This window comes from Sorex fumeus, unplaced genomic scaffold (assembly GCF_029834395.1).
Source record: "Sorex fumeus unplaced genomic scaffold, SorFum_2.1 ptg000072l, whole genome shotgun sequence".
Classification (NCBI taxonomy): domain Eukaryota; kingdom Metazoa; phylum Chordata; class Mammalia; order Eulipotyphla; family Soricidae; genus Sorex; species Sorex fumeus.
In genome coordinates this window covers 14,922,452-14,936,946 of record NW_026606129.1, presented here as the reverse complement: position 1 = coordinate 14,936,946, position 14,495 = coordinate 14,922,452, and the positions used below count along the sequence as shown (strand labels likewise).

The 14,495-nt window shown below is 39.2% G+C and overlaps 1 protein-coding gene across 1 annotated transcript in view; it reads left to right on the top strand.

Annotated features, from left to right (window-relative positions):
• DNAJC13 (DnaJ heat shock protein family (Hsp40) member C13) overlaps nt 1-14,495 on the top strand; it is a 127,655-nt gene that overhangs the window by 48,188 nt on the left and 64,972 nt on the right. The window contains exons 14-22 of the mRNA XM_056129669.1: nt 692-799; nt 2,480-2,635; nt 3,516-3,572; nt 5,522-5,643; nt 7,073-7,148; nt 7,619-7,714; nt 8,768-8,911; nt 12,698-12,712; nt 13,264-13,346. Coding sequence (XP_055985644.1) covers nt 692-799; nt 2,480-2,635; nt 3,516-3,572; nt 5,522-5,643; nt 7,073-7,148; nt 7,619-7,714; nt 8,768-8,911; nt 12,698-12,712; nt 13,264-13,346 — 857 coding nt within the window. The remainder of the gene's footprint in view (nt 1-691; nt 800-2,479; nt 2,636-3,515; nt 3,573-5,521; nt 5,644-7,072; nt 7,149-7,618; nt 7,715-8,767; nt 8,912-12,697; nt 12,713-13,263; nt 13,347-14,495) is intronic.

Here is a 14,495-nt window from a genome sequence, read left to right as displayed (position 1 = left end):
CAGCTCATGAGGCAACTTCCAGCTATGGAGTAATATTCCTTACCCCTGTGTCTACTCTCCTTGTGTGTATCATATTAAGTTATTTTATACTCCACAAATGAGTGAAGTACTATGTCTTTCTGACTCATTTCACTTAGCATGATACTCTCCATGACCATCCACTTATAAGCAAATTTTATGACTTCATCTTTCCTAACAGCTGCATAGTATTCCATTGTATAGATATACTAAAGTCTTTCTTTAACCAGTCATCGGTTCTTCGGCACACGGGTTGTTTCCAGATTCTGGCTATTATGAACAGTGCTGCAATGAACATACAGGTGCAGATGAGACAGAGAGGAATTTGCTACTGATTTTAGTACTTGCTTTTAAATACTAAGTTGCATCATTTTTAATTTAAGGTAGATAATTGGGGGAAGGACTAAGTGCCATTTGCCTTCAATAAGAGACAACTTCTGACCACACTTTGTGCAGTGTTGTAGACAGTGATTTATTGGAAAAATTGCTTATAAAAGCTCATCAAACACAAGGAAAATCATCTCTTCTGCTGCTTGTTGTATGAATTTTCTTCTTCCCTTAAATTTTATAGCCTGTGATTTTTAATTCATCTGATGTTCAGTGAGAACTCTTTATAAATAAATGACTTTTGTGTGGTGCCAGCAACTACATTATCACTGTTTTTCCTCAACAGCCCATGCATGATAACTATGACTTAAGACAAGAACAGCTAAACAAAGCTTCCCTTCTCTCTTCAAAGAAGTTTCTGGAAAACTTACTGGAGAAATTTAATTCCCATGTGGTAAGTTAAGATGAAATGTGCCTTAATGAAAAATACCAGGTCATTATTGAATAATGTTCTAAAAATACAACATGGATAGGTTGTTTTTTTTTTTTTTTGCAGCCCTCAACTTGGTCATCCTTTAGTAGCACTGTAGCACTATCCTCCCATTGTTCATCGATTTGCTCGAGCTGGCCCAGTAACGTCTCCATTGTGAGACTTTGTTGTTACTGTGTTTGGCATATCAAATACGTCATGGGTAGCTTGCCAGGCTTTGCTGTGCGGGTGAGATACTTCAACATGAGTGTGGAAAGGTTCGACTGCATCTGAATCTCACGAAGACAATGTTCATGAGAAATGGACTAGTCCCTGACGTTCCATTCGCTTGCAACGGAACAAACATCTCCAAATGCAGCAGTTATGTGTACCTAGGTCGAGAACTCAACATGAAGAACAACCTGGCACCTGAGCTGCGCAGGAGGAAGAGAGCAGCATGGAACACCTTCAAGAGTGTCAAAGAAGTTGTTAAGAGCATGAAGAACCTCTGGCTTTGGGTACATCTTTTCGATTCCACCATTCCTCCTACACTAATACATGCCTCAGAGACCTCGGTCCTACAAAAACAGGATGAGAATGCTATTTGGGTCACCCAAAGAGCAATCGAAATAGCTATGCGTGGATTATCACACTTCACTCAAGTGAGAGAGGAATCCAGAGTTCCGACCTCGGTCGATGATCGAAGATCAGGGACGCTGCCTTTTTTGCCAAGCTGTCGAAAATCAGATGGGCCGGACATGTAATGCAATTTGCAGATGACTGCTGGACTAGAGCCCTTACCGACTGGATTCCGTGGGACATTAAAAGGACGCATGGCCGCCCACCTACGAGATGGTCGGACTTCTTCGTTAAGACCCTGAATGAACGGTTTGCTGCTCAGTGTGTTCCTGGAGCGAGCAGACGCCATTGGGCTACACTAGCACGCGACAGGGACGAATGAAGACATTACTGGCGCCTGCTTGAACAAATCGATGAACAACGGAATGACATGTGATACAAGTGAAACCAAATTTCAGTCATTGGTAAACATGTTGGCTTTCATTGAGCAATCTATAACATCAAGAAGGAATGTGAGCCTGTGCCAAAGCTTGAGAAGTGATTGCTTTTAAGGGGTTAGGACATTGATCACAGGTCCAGAGCACAGGCCTGCATGCTTAAGTCCCTGGTTTTGAACCTCAGCACCACATGGCCGCCTGAGCACAGCTGGGGTTAGGGATGTGGCCTCCAGCACCTCGAGACCCCAGCAAGCAGCAGCCTTGCCAGCTCCTGCACTTTCAGCCTGCTTATGGCTGGCAGCAGCCCTGACCTCCTGAACTTCCTACACAGGACGTGGAGAATTTTCCACAGGAAAATTCAGTCCTGCTGAATTTTCATTCCATTGTCTTTTGTGGTATGGTGAGCAGCAAATCTATATTAGTAAGCCAGGTACTACTTTGAGACTTTGAGTCATCAAATTTGGAACCTGGTGCTGAGAAATGGAATGTTGAGAAATGGAGTGACATTTGGATTGTGATTCTTAGCACATTGGTGCTGAGAAATGAAATGTTTGCTTCTGACAGGGAATCACAGAAAGGAGCCTCGTATTGCTGTATTGGAAGTGAGGCTTTCAGCCCTAAGTTGATGCCATGTGTTGCTTTGTTTCAGGATCATGGGACTGGTGCCCTCGTCATTAGTTCACTCTTGGACTTCCTTACTTTCGCCCTCTGTGCTCCATATAGTGAAACAACAGAAGGGCAGCAGTTTGACATGCTCTTGGAGATGGTGGCGTCCAATGGAAAGACCCTCTTCAAACTCTTTCAGGTGAGAGCTTATGCTTAGCATTCCAGAGAACAGCTGACCTCCCAGAACCATTTGGGTCTTCTATTTCTTAGTAACATACTGTTTCCTTTTTAGTAATGCTAATGAATACATGTAGTCTGATCCTACAGGTCTATTGGTGTTGGGTATAATGACCTTACTGTTGATTCCTTTACCTTTTAGATGTAGTGATGGGTACTACTTGTTAAAAAGTGGTCTGTCCACCACTCCCTTCAAATCCATGCCGTGAAGTCCCAAATTTCCGCACTATTTACAACACCCAACTAATGAGATTTAACAGTGCTACCAACAATGGAAAAAATTTATTCACTTATATGTAGAGATGAATAAATGTACTTTTTTTAAAAATACAGTACTTTGTAAGTCAATTTACATTATTTAGGAAATTTTATTGTTCAGTATATATTGTTCAGTATATATTGTTCAAATTAAGTATATTACCCAATTGGGCTGGAGCGATAGCACAGCGGGTAGGGCATTCGCCTTACAAGCGGCCAACATGGCCGACCCGAGTTCGATTCCTCCGCCCCTCTCGGAGAGCCCGGCAAGCTACCGAGAGTATTGGATATGCCAGACACAGTAACAACAAAGTCTCCAATGGAGACGTTACTGGGCCCGCTCGAGTAAATCGACGATCAACGGGAGGGCCTTTACCTTTACCCAATTGGTACTAGTTTTCAACTAATATAAATTATAGAGCTGTATTATAAGGACACCTAAAATCCTTAATCAAATTGGATTTAACTTTGTGATTTATCTTTTATAATTTTATGATTTATGCAGGCATGAAATTATGTATCCTTTTTAGAACAAGAGCTAAGTATGCTAAATAAATTGTTTTCTTTCTTTACCCATTTAAAAGCATCCGTCCATGGCAATTGTAAAGGGAGCTGGATTGGTTATGAAGGCAATAATAGAGGTGAGACAAATTTTGACGTTTTAAACTTAAGTATTCTCTGTTTTAACTGAAGTTGAAAAACAGGCTTTTGCTGTTTTGTTGGAAAATAGGTTTTTTTTTTCTGGGTAAGAAAAACAATTTTAAATCTTTCCTCAGAAGTTCTTTTTAGTTGATAAGTTCTTAAATGGGTTTAGAGAAAATAAATCTTTGTTCCTGTTTTTCTTCATTTCATTTTAAAAGAATTTTAAAAAATAGCCTCCTTTTTGTTTTTTGGGAAGTTGGGTAGGTTGATAATGACTATTAAAATCTTTTGGCATTGAGGTTACATAGAAATCTATTAACGTGTCATTTATAACAGAGTGTTACTAAATAAGAATGGCGACAAAAGATTAATTATTTTGCTGAAGTAGCTTTGTAATTAGGCTGTAGAGATAAGGGCATGGTTTAGTCAGAGGGCAGGTAGGGCTTACTTCTCCCGCAGAGTTGCTTCACCCTTCTTTTCTGGTCTCGAAGATGAGACCAGGACCGTGATCAGCTAGCATACTGCGTGCTTATAGGGACATCAATCTAAGAGGCTTTTGAGTGATCTTATTGTCATGGTAGTGATTTTGATGACATGGGAGAATAGATGGCCCTTTTACCAGAAAAATAGGACTTACTGATCATAAATATAACACATAGCTAAATAATATGTGCACAGATTTAGTTTTTTTTTTCCATTTACCTGTTTCAAATCTGAAAGGCAGGAAACCAATTGAAATGGCAGTGTTTGTGTCTTTTTGTAATGTGCATTTACCTAAATGCCAATTTTTCCACCAAGCTAATGGTTTGTATGCTCAGTGTTAGCTTACAGTGTAACATACTACAATCTATTTATAGAGCTTAAAGTAGCCAAGGACAGTTAGGATTATGAAGCCAGACAAAAGTGTGTTCCTGACATGTATCTGCCAATAGATTGGCATGCGTTTGGAAATAAAGTTATTGAGTGCCAAAAATGATGACTTTGGCTTCACTACAAGCCATATGTGTTAGGTTCATTGCAATACCAGCAATAAGAAAAGCTAATTTCACTGAAGTCCTGGCAGGTACCTTCCTTTTTTTTTTTTTCCTGACAGCAGATATATGATCTTTGAAAAAAAAATTGGCATGTACAGAAAAAAAGATCTCTAAGCAGTAAAATAAATCAGCTATATTATTACCATCCAGAGATAAGTGCCATTTTGGTAAATTATTACCATCCAGAGATAAGTGCATTTTGGTAAATTCCTTCTCAAACTGTGCACGGTTCACAATGATCTGAGTCCATATATGTGCTGTATGTACATACTGCATAATCACTGGTCAAAATGATTTGCCGTTCTGTATGTATATTTTCAGATGTACTGTATATTGCCCTCCTCTCTTCAACATTGTGGGCATTTTTTAGTTCCTGACAAATTGTCTAATTATCATCCTACATGCTTTAATTCATAGTTCTGTAGCTACCTTTGATTAGTAGTCCTAAGTCTGTTGCCAGAGTGAGTGTATAGACAATAAAAAGAATTGCCCCTACACCAGATTACTCTTTTAAGAAAACAATGTGTTTAGCATGAAATGAATATAGTCAATGAACAGAAGAAGCCAAATCTCTAGGTGCCTTTGGTAGGAATTGCTGGTTTTTAAAGTTACCTCTCCCCTCTCTTGACTGATTTATATTCAGAGAATCAATGCAACTTTAACATTAAACTAATAAGGCTTAGTTTGTCAGAGAAATATATCTGGAAACATTTGAACTTTATATGCCAAAGACAAATAATGAAAAAAAAATCTCTTCTATCTCTTTTGTTTTGGGGTCATTGAGGATATACGTTTTTAATATTTACTGTATACTGAATAGATATTTTATCTAGAGATGTAAAATTAGTTTCACAGAACTAGGACAGCTTGCTCTAGCTTGTTGCTTTAGGGATCATCTTGCCCTTTTTCCAAAGGAAGGTGACAAAGAAATTGCTACAAAAATGCAGGAGCTTGCCCTAAGTGAAGGTGCCTTACTTCGACACTTGCATACTGCGATGTTTACAATAAGCTCAGATCAAAGGATGCTTACAAATAGGTAGGTTAAATTTAATTTGCTTACATCAACTTTCTGTTTAGAGGATGGACACGTACTACATAAAACAAAGTGTTTGGATAACACAAATGTTTCTTTTCCTTTTCACTCCCCTGGTTCTCCTTTTCTTTTCCTTATAGAAAGGTTGTGCCCAGTGATCATGGTCCCTTCTTCTGGCTAACCTGGAGAGGGAAAACGCCTTTTTACTCCCCCATCTCATCCTCAGTTACCCTGTTACCAGTCTGTATCCCCTTTATCATAGGGCTGCAGTATAGGAAAGGGTATCTAAAGCTTGAAACTTCAGTCTCTTCTTGTAGAAGAAGACGCCCATTTTCTCTGTCCATCTTGTATGCAGATGACCGCATGTGAAAATCTCACACCTTCGCTTTAAAACATCTCTGGTCATTTGTGCACTGTTTAATAAAGAAAACTTTTAATATCTAGGCAGTTTAATGTGGGCCAATTCTGAATCTTCTTGGGAGGGTGTGAGGGGTAAATCTTCTCCTGGAGGTGCTCTGGAGACTTGCACCTGTGGGGCTTGGAGTGGGTTAACCACACGCAGAACAAACACCTTAAACCCTGTACCACCTCTCCAGCCCCCCATCCTTAATCTTCTGTAGTTAAATAGTGGCAACTAATATTTTTTATAATAAATACAAGGAAACACATATATTCTTTAATTATAGGCTCTCTGTTTTAGCTCTTAACTTTATCATGACCCATTTTTGACTCATGATTTGTATTAGTTTAAAAGAAAGGGTTTAAGGCCAGGAAGATAGCTAAAAGTGATATCCTATCTGGAAAATTACCAGTGTTATTACTTAAATATATCAGTTTTCATATAGTACAGGAATCAGGTGCCAGAATAGTCAATGATGATTAAGATCTATTCTCTGCCAGCCTAGGACAGATATCATAAGGATCAAGATTATTTAATAAATGGCTCGAACATAAATTCAATCGTGATTTTTTGTTTTGAACCAGCATTTAGCCCTTGATGAGTAGGAAAATTAGTTTTTTCAAACTTCAGAAGTGAAAATACTTTATTTGACCTTACTAAAAAGGTGACTTCTGCTCATATTCAGAATCGCAAAGAATGTCAAGTTGCTGTGATCACTGTGTCAGAACTTGTTATACAGACTTAATTGTACCACAAGTATAATTAAAAAAATTTCCTCCTATCTTTAAATGGGGGTAATCACCTCCTTCTTCACATTCCCTTCCACCAAAAGTTAAATTTTTTTCAGGGAAGTATTTTAATTTCTAAAAACATTCTTGAACATTGTCTCTAATTCAGCTATTATCTCATACATCTTTAGAATAATTATTTTACTATCGTTGCATTTCTTATATGATATTTTGTTCTTAAAAATTCCTTTCTGTTCTAGCTGAGATAAAGCAGCAAACCTTTCTCAACGTCTGCTTTTTTCAGACAGCTAAGTAGACACTTAGTGGGACTCTGGACAGCTGATAGTGCAACTGCAACGAACTTGTTGAAACGCATTTTGGTAAGTCAGTTTAATTACTGGAAAGATTTATATATTCTTGCCCAGTCAGATTTCAGTGCATCAACTTACTGTCAAAGGGTCAAAGTTTTTTTTTTTAATATATTTAAAATTAAAGACAGTTGCTGGAGTTGCCATCTGATAAATGCTATCCTCAATATTAAATCACAGGGAGCATAGCAAGTAGGGTGTTTGCCTTGCACACGGCCGACCCAGATTCAATTCCCAGCATCCCATATGGTCCCCCGAGCACCGCCAGGAGTAATTCCTGGGAGCATGAGCCAGGAATAAGCCCTGAGCATTGCCGGATGTGACCGAATGTGTGTGTGTGTGTGTGTGTGTGTGTGTGTGTGTGTGTGTGTGTGTGTATAAAGTCAGAGTATTAGATTATTTGGGTTTGGGAGGTTAAATTTTCTTGATCCATAGTTTTCTAGAAAGTGGATTTTATGTGTGGTTTTGTTTGTTGTTTTTAGCCACCAGGATTGCTCGCACACCTGGACAGCTCAGATCCAGTTCCTGAGAAGGATGCTGATAGGATGCACGTCAGAGATAATGTGAAAATAGCCATGGTAAAACTGTTGTCCTTAATGTCTCAGGACAAAGAGAGTGTGCTTTTCCCACACACTGGCGATTCTGGTACTAACTACAGAATTCATTGCTTTGAGTACTAGTACTCTTGGGGGGAGGGAGGCTCATGGGTGCCGCTCCAGGCGGTGCTTGGGGAAGCTGGTGGTGCCAGGGGACCAGACTCAGGACTCCTACCCTTTGGCTCGCTCCCTTGCCCAAGCGAGGATGCTCTTTAACTACTAATAACAGTGCTACTGAGGTAAAATTTGTATCACCTAAACTTTCATTTACATATACGTTATTTTTGTGTACTTTTGAGTTCTGCAGCAATATCCACAATCTTATTTAATGATAACAGCACTACTGCATGTTTTGTTTCTCTGACTTGGCTTATTTGCACATTTAGAAATGAAATTTTGAAAAATTAGATTGAAGTTGCTATATAATTGTTGGGTGTTAGTGGAAGTGGCAAAGGCTGAAAATATTAGGTGTAACTTTTTTTCTGTAAAGGAGCTATCTTTACTCTTAAAAACATTTAAGTTTGTGCTGCTTCCAAGAAAATGACTTAGATATCAGGACCAGGGAGATAGTATAGCAGGGAGAGCACTTGCCTTGCATGGGCTAACTTGGGTTCCATCCGAGGGACCACATATGCTCCCACTCCCCCCTCCATCCCCAAATCCACATTATACCACCAGCAGTGATTCCTGAGCACTGCCAGGTGTGGTCCAAAAAGCATAAAAAGATAAGTGCTTTTCTTTTAAGAACTCCCCTAATAATGCTTGATAAAAATTCTTTTCTCTGTTCTCTTTCACTTTTTGCTCTATCTTCCTTTTGCATCTTGCCACTCCTCTAAAAGAAATCAGCTTGCTAGCTAGGTAGGAAAGATAAGATTTCTTGGGTGAAAGCATGATGCATTGCAGAAGTATCCACCTTGTTTATCTCTCGGCCCTAACATCCATTGTTTGTCTTATCACGCACAACTCTGCTATACTCAGATTTTTAAAATAAATACCAAAGCAGGATTGTAATGAATTTTTAACATTATTTTACAGGATCAGTATGGAAAATTTAATAAAGTTCCAGAGTGGCAGAGACTTGCTGGAAAAGCTGCTAAAGAAGTGGAGAAATTTGCCAAAGAGAAAGTGGATCTTGTGTTGATGCACTGGCGGGACAGGATGGGCATTGCACAGAAAGAGGTAAAAATAAAATCTGCGTGGAAACATCTAGCCCTTCTGTAGGATTCAGGTTTGCTTGAGTTTCTCCCGCACAAGCAGCAGATCACACCTAAAGTCATGTCATTAATTCTGATTCATATTTTAATAGATGAATATATATTTTAATGTTTTTTATTTGTTTGGGTTTTTTTGGGGGGGGGGGGTTGAGGGGGTGGCACACCCAGTGGTGCTCAGGACTGATTCCTGGCTGGTTCGGGGAGCCAGCTGGGCCACAGGGAATGAATCCAGGTTGGCCGCATGCAAGGCAAGCACCCTACCTATTGTACTGTCCCTCCAGCCCCTAATACACATTTTTTAATTCATAGTTTTGTTATCAGTTATTTGGAATTTACTAAGGTGTGCTATTGTTGTTTTCTATTTTTCTCTGGCTTTTGGGCCATGCCCTGTGGTGCTCAGGGCTTATTCCTGGGTCTATACTTGGGGATCCCTCTTGGCAGTGCTTGGAGGACAAAGTGCCAAGGATCAAGTCCGTGTCAGCTGCATTCAAGGCAAGCACCTTACCTGCTCTACTGTCTCTCTTGCCCTGTTACTAAGACTTTTTCCCCCCTTGCCACCAACCTGGCGATAGTCAGGGGTTACTCCTGCCTCTGCATTCAGGAAGTACTCTTTTTTTTTTTTTTTCTGCTTTTTGGGTGATACCCATCGATGCACCACGGTTACTGCTGCCTCATGCACTCAGGAATTACTCCTGGCAGTGGTCGGGGAACCATATGGGATGCTGGGAATAGAACCCGGGTTGGCCATGTGCAAGGCAAACGTCCTACCCGCTGTGCTGTCGCTCCAGCCCCATAGGAAGCACTCTTGACGATGCTTGGGAGAAATAGGAGATGCCCAGGACCAAACCTGGTCAGCTGCACTCAAGGCAAGCACCCTACATACCATAATACCCACTGTCCTGTCTCTCTGGCCCCGTTGCCTAGATTCTTAATGTGAAATTTCATTCAATTTTTTTTCTCCAATGCAATTTTTAATATAGTTTTTTATTTATATACATTTCTTTCTCTGTACTTTGTTTACTAGCTATAAAAAGAAAGGTTTTGTTAGATCTTTTATTCAGAATTCACCAGACAAGTGTTTTTTGACCACACCCGGCAGTGATCAGGCTTTCTCCTGTCTCTGCTCTCAAAGATCACTCCTGGGGAGACATAGGGGACCGTTTGTGGTGCTGGAGAGTAAACCTGGGTCAGCCTTGTGGAGGGAAGCTCCCTATAAGCTGTGATATTGCTCAGGCCCCAGACAAGTGTTTTGGAAATAAGAATCAAGTTTTTCCCTCCCTTCCTCCCTCCCTTTCTTCCTTGTTCCTTCTCTCCCTCCTTCCCTCTTTCCCTCATTCTCTCTTCTTTCTTTTTTTTTTTCCTGTTACTCTGTTCTGGGGCTACACCAGTGCCGGCGGGACCCAGGGACTATATGAAGTGCTAGGAATTGAATTTGGATATCCCGCATCTCACGCAGGTGCCTTACCTGTTTACTCTCTGCAGGCCCATTAGATTCACATTTTAAAGTTAAGTTGAATGTCTACGGCCATACCACCCTGAACGCGCCCGATCTCGTATATACTTAAAATATCCATTTAGCTCCTCCAGTCAAGATCTAAAACAATTTCAGTCTTATCCTTTGCCTTGTGGTTTGTGCTCAAGAACCCAAATCGGCATTATACATTCTTTCATGTAGAATGCCGTATGCAATGGTCTGTGGCCTCCTGCAAAAGATGACTTGATCTCACAGTTTTGTGGGCCAGTCTTCTATTCTTTCTCTTTAGCCGTCTCCCTGTTCCTGGTAGCTGTTTTGTTATTCCAGCAAAGTTACAAGAATTCAACTCTATAACTGACACATTTTTTTATGGATTTCCAGACTGACTAAGCATGAGGCATCAGGGGCAGTAGAACAAATACAGTTCGGTGTGCCTGTCAGCAGTTGAGACTAATCTTCAAACTTGAGCATAATGGGTTAGTGCTAACTTGTATGAGCGACATATGTAACATAATGTAATATAAATGGCATGTAGTGTCATTAAACAGCTTCCAAGTGACAACATAGTAAAGAGAATATTGAATTTGAATAGGCTTAACCTTTATTTAAATCTGGTTCTGTCACTACCCTATGGCAAGTTTGGGGTTCCTTTTCCTCTTCCATAAAATCAGAATACTGAGACCTCCCTACTTTCTCCTGCAGGTTTGTCTTGATATGTCCACAAGGTGATAGTAAAATTACCATGTGTCTGTTCTGGTCATGATAGTATTACTGTAATATTTTGAACAGATATGATGTGAATGGCTGTTAGTCATTTAAAAGCACAAGCTCCTGGTTTCAGTTAGTTAAATTTGTTTCTAATGTAAACATTGTTTTAAGCTGTTGAAAATAGTTATAATAAGGGAAAAAAGTGTTGGGCATCAGATTTCATATAACCTCTGTCAAGCATAAGCTTGTAACTCAGAGTGTAGATGACTTCTCAATTAAAGACATAATTCAGGGAAGTAGAACTTATTTTTGCTATTGATAATGTTTTATTAGCATGCTGGCTTTGTTTACGCAGTCTTAAAGTGTTGAACAAGTAATGACCCCAAATTGATAAACTGGTCAAGAAAGCACATCAGTGGAAAACTGATTGTTTCTGCTAAGATACTATTTTTAACATTAATCTGTTAAGGACATTGGGAATGATCTTTGCCATTGTATGATGCACTGAAATAGTAAGATATTGAATTGTGCTTTCGCTAAAACCTAAAAATTAACCATTGTCAAGATTAACTGACTAGTCTTTTTATATAAGCTGCATTTCTTATTAGAATGTAGGTGAAGCATTTCTATTTGTAGTTAATGTTCTTTGTTGTAATAATTGTAACCTTTGGCTGTTGAGAAAAGTGGTTTTTCCTATTTATATTATTTCCAGTTTAGGGATTTGTTTAATGAGTTAGGATTTTGAAACCTAAGTCTCAAGTCACTCAATTCAGTATGTTGCCAACTGATGGCCTTACTTTCTGTAGAGCTTACATTTTTATCATTCTAAGCTGTCAGCTTTATTTTTCCTGGAGTGTAGAGGGGAGACAGGAATGAAAACTAATTAAGTACTTTCTTTAATTCCCATCATTGGTTTTGAATAAAGGTTTGTTACTAAAATCAGATTTCTTTAGAATTGCTTACATGGTTTTATTCAAATGACCTTACAGTCATAGAGTTAAACTTTATAGGAAACATTCTCTGACATAATTAATAGTTTCAGATTCCAAGCTGCATTTACTTTTAAAATTTTGGTGATTTATCTTTTCTCTCTGTGTCATCTAGTCTATTTTCGCTTTCTGAATATAATTGCCACTTCTTTAATGAGGTTACAGACTGACCTATTGAATCTATATTACTTTCTGCTTTATTTCTATGACACTGAGGTTTAGAATTTTCGTCTCTGAATTTTATCAGTTATCACTAGGACTGAAAACCTTGAGCTCCAGTTCTTGTAGATTCTTGAAGGAATCTTTGAATCATTCCCTTTCAGATGCAAAACTAACACATGTGTTTTGGGGGACAAGGATCGGTGTTTCCTTTGACATCTCAAAAGGTTTTATTATTGCCCCAAATTTGAACCATAGACCTAGAGAAGCAGGAGGGCCTTTATTTCTCGCTTCAAGTGAAGATTATTTCTATCTGTGACATCCTTGTGGAATTTAATGGACATTAGCAGATAAAGGTTCATTTGGATCATTTTCTTTTCTTAAAATTTTCCTTTTTGTTTCCTTTTACAATTAAATTCAGGACAGAAACAGTCTGGTGAGTGTAAGTCCCTCCTACATGTGTGAGATGCATTAAACTGCCTGGCATGTGGAGTTGTCTTTGGAGTCATTGTCTGATAGATTAAGTTCAAGTCTTCACATATGTCTGAATGTTGATGCTTATTTCTTGTCCATTAGCTATTTCAATTTATATTTGCTCCTCTCGACTTCAGTAACAGTTTAATAACCTCTAATCTTTTGCATTTATTGTTTTCTCATGACTTTTGCATTTAAAGCATGCAAATGTTTAAAACAAGTCACTGTTTTCACTGTTACAAATCTTATCAAATTATCACTGTAGACTGTAGCCAAACTTGGTGTTGAAACAGTAATTATAGACTACAGAGACTTTTTGGCCGATATTATAAAAGTCATCATATTAAATTACATTTTAAATATCATACCTTAAAATTCTCTATGTCTATCTTGTAGATTTTTTTTCTTACAAAATTTGTCGAAGGAAAACATGTTGCATATCGTTTGTGAATTGATTATGTGACTGAGCCATTGGGTAGCCCCAGATTGAGCATTATTTTTTTTTTTTTTCAGAATATAAATCAGAAGCCAGTTGTTCTTCGAAAGAGAAGGCAAAGAATAAAAATAGAAGCCAACTGGGATCTCTTCTATTACAGGTAAACCTTACGGCTCTTTCCCAGCATAGATGAAACCAACCTGGCATTGCCATTAGGGGATCATGGCAGGCTTGCTTTCCTGGAACGAGGACTTTTTGCTACAGGTATTTTTCTACCATCAAGGTCAGAAACCCTTAACTGTTAAAATTGTGAGGCTTCATGTTGCTTCAGTACAAGAAACTCTTTCTCATAGAGTATCAGTCTTTGAGAAACTAAAGTTACTTTTGAACCTTCATTAGGACCTGAATAGTGAGTTGGGCACTTGCCTTGCATATAGCTGAGTCAGGTTTGATCCCCAGCACCCCATATGGGTCCCCTGAACATCCCAGGTGTGACCCAAAAGCAAACCAGAAAACAGCTGCGTTATCACTTCTTTGGACTTTGTTGGCAAAGGAAAACATAGGAGAATTATTTACTGAAAACAGGTATTCAGGTTAGCCGATGCCAAACATCACTCACACATACACGTGCGTAGAAGCACTTGGATATAAGCATTTGGGGAATTGCAGATCTTTCAATATAACTCAACCTCAGCAATCCTTTCGTTGTGCTATCCCTATTAAAACTTCCCTGAAACTCTGACATCAGGATTACAGACTGACGTAAATGGATATGAAGCCCATTCATTCCTAGTACAGACTTCTGTCCACATTTATTATAATAGTTAAAATATTCCAGGGAAGAGCGGTACTGCAGCTGATTCGTCCCAGCTAGGCCCAGTCTCCCTCAGGCATGTAAACAGCCCAGGACTAATCTAGGACATCTCTTAGATGCCACGCAGCTGAATCATCCCAGTTCCACAACTAACTCCAGCATATACAGCCACAAAATTCCTCCAGATTTCATAGTACTGACAGCCCAGTAGGAGCACAGCAATTTTTTTTTTAAAGCTTTTGCGCAGGAATTACTCCTGGCTCTGTACTCAGAATTACTCCTGGTGGTATTCGGGAGACCATGTGGGATGCTGGGGATCAAACCTGGATCGGCCATGTGCAAGGCAAACACCCTCCCCGCAGTGCTATCACTCCAGCGCCAGAGCACAGCAAATTAGATGGGAAAGTTACATAGAAGCCCACTAAACTCAGTGAATAAAAATGGTAGCACAAAAGGCCAACTAGCACCTAACAACTCCATAATCCTCAGACAATG